This window comes from Naegleria gruberi (assembly GCF_000004985.1).
Source record: "Naegleria gruberi genomic scaffold NAEGRscaffold_285, whole genome shotgun sequence".
Taxonomy (NCBI): Eukaryota; Heterolobosea; class Eutetramitea; order Acrasida; family Naegleriidae; genus Naegleria; species Naegleria gruberi.
The window spans coordinates 1-848 of NW_003163083.1; the positions used below are offsets into that span (position 1 = coordinate 1).

General features: G+C 34.1%; 1 protein-coding gene across 1 annotated transcript in view; it reads right to left on the reverse strand.

Moving 5' to 3' along the window:
• Positions 1–298: 298 nt before the first annotated feature.
• NAEGRDRAFT_76690 (uncharacterized protein) overlaps positions 299–848 on the reverse strand; it is a gene marked incomplete at both ends in the record, with an annotated part of 3,281 nt that continues 2,731 nt past the window's right edge. The window contains one exon of the mRNA XM_002668351.1: positions 299–771. Coding sequence (XP_002668397.1) covers positions 299–771 — 473 coding nt within the window. The remainder of the gene's footprint in view (positions 772–848) is intronic.

An 848-nucleotide genomic window follows, 5' to 3' on the forward strand; every position in this document is an offset into this window, starting at 1 on the left:
CTATTTTCCTGAATAAAACAAAATGGGCAGTCGTTAAGGTTTCACCACTAGTGGCATAGTATTTGGTATTCAAATTATTGATTATTAAATGGAAAAGTTGCTGATCAACCCAATAATGTCTTAAAAAATCGTCAGCACAGGATGGAATTGATGGAAGATGTTTCAACCTGTATATACCATCAACTACTTCTATTGGGATAATGGTATCACAATCTAGTTGAGAATAAAATGTTGAATTTGAAACTTGATTTCTCCAATACATCAGTCTATCTCTTAGTTGAGAATTCTGTTGATTTACAAGCAATTCGGAGTAATCTTGGCCATTAAAGCTCATTTCCAAAACCAATGCAGCTTGTTGATACATCCACACCTTTCTAACTGGTTGCTGTACTTCATGTAAATTCACAGACGCCCTTAATGCACACAAATCAGGTGAAACAATGTGAGTAACAGAATATAACTTATTTTCAAAATGCATAGATGACATTCGTAACATTTCTTGCATGCATTTCCATGCTCCTGTATGTTGAAGTGCAACTTTCTCATTTGTTTTGAAAGCAGATAATGTAATACAATTTTCAATTGAAATATTATTACCTGCTAATGAAACCGTCAATACAGTAGGCGTTGATTGAACAGCAATTCTTGAATCCCAAGAATACTTTAGAAATATGCTCGCATTTTCTATCAAGTTCTCTTTAACAAACACTCTAACAGCATCCATCAAAAATGCAACCCCATTAGAAATAGTGTAATATGATTTGGTGGTATCTGAAATTATTTTAAAAGGAGCTGTTTTTGTTAACCAAGTCCTGATACTCCCTGAGAAACCCTTGATGTCGTCTCCA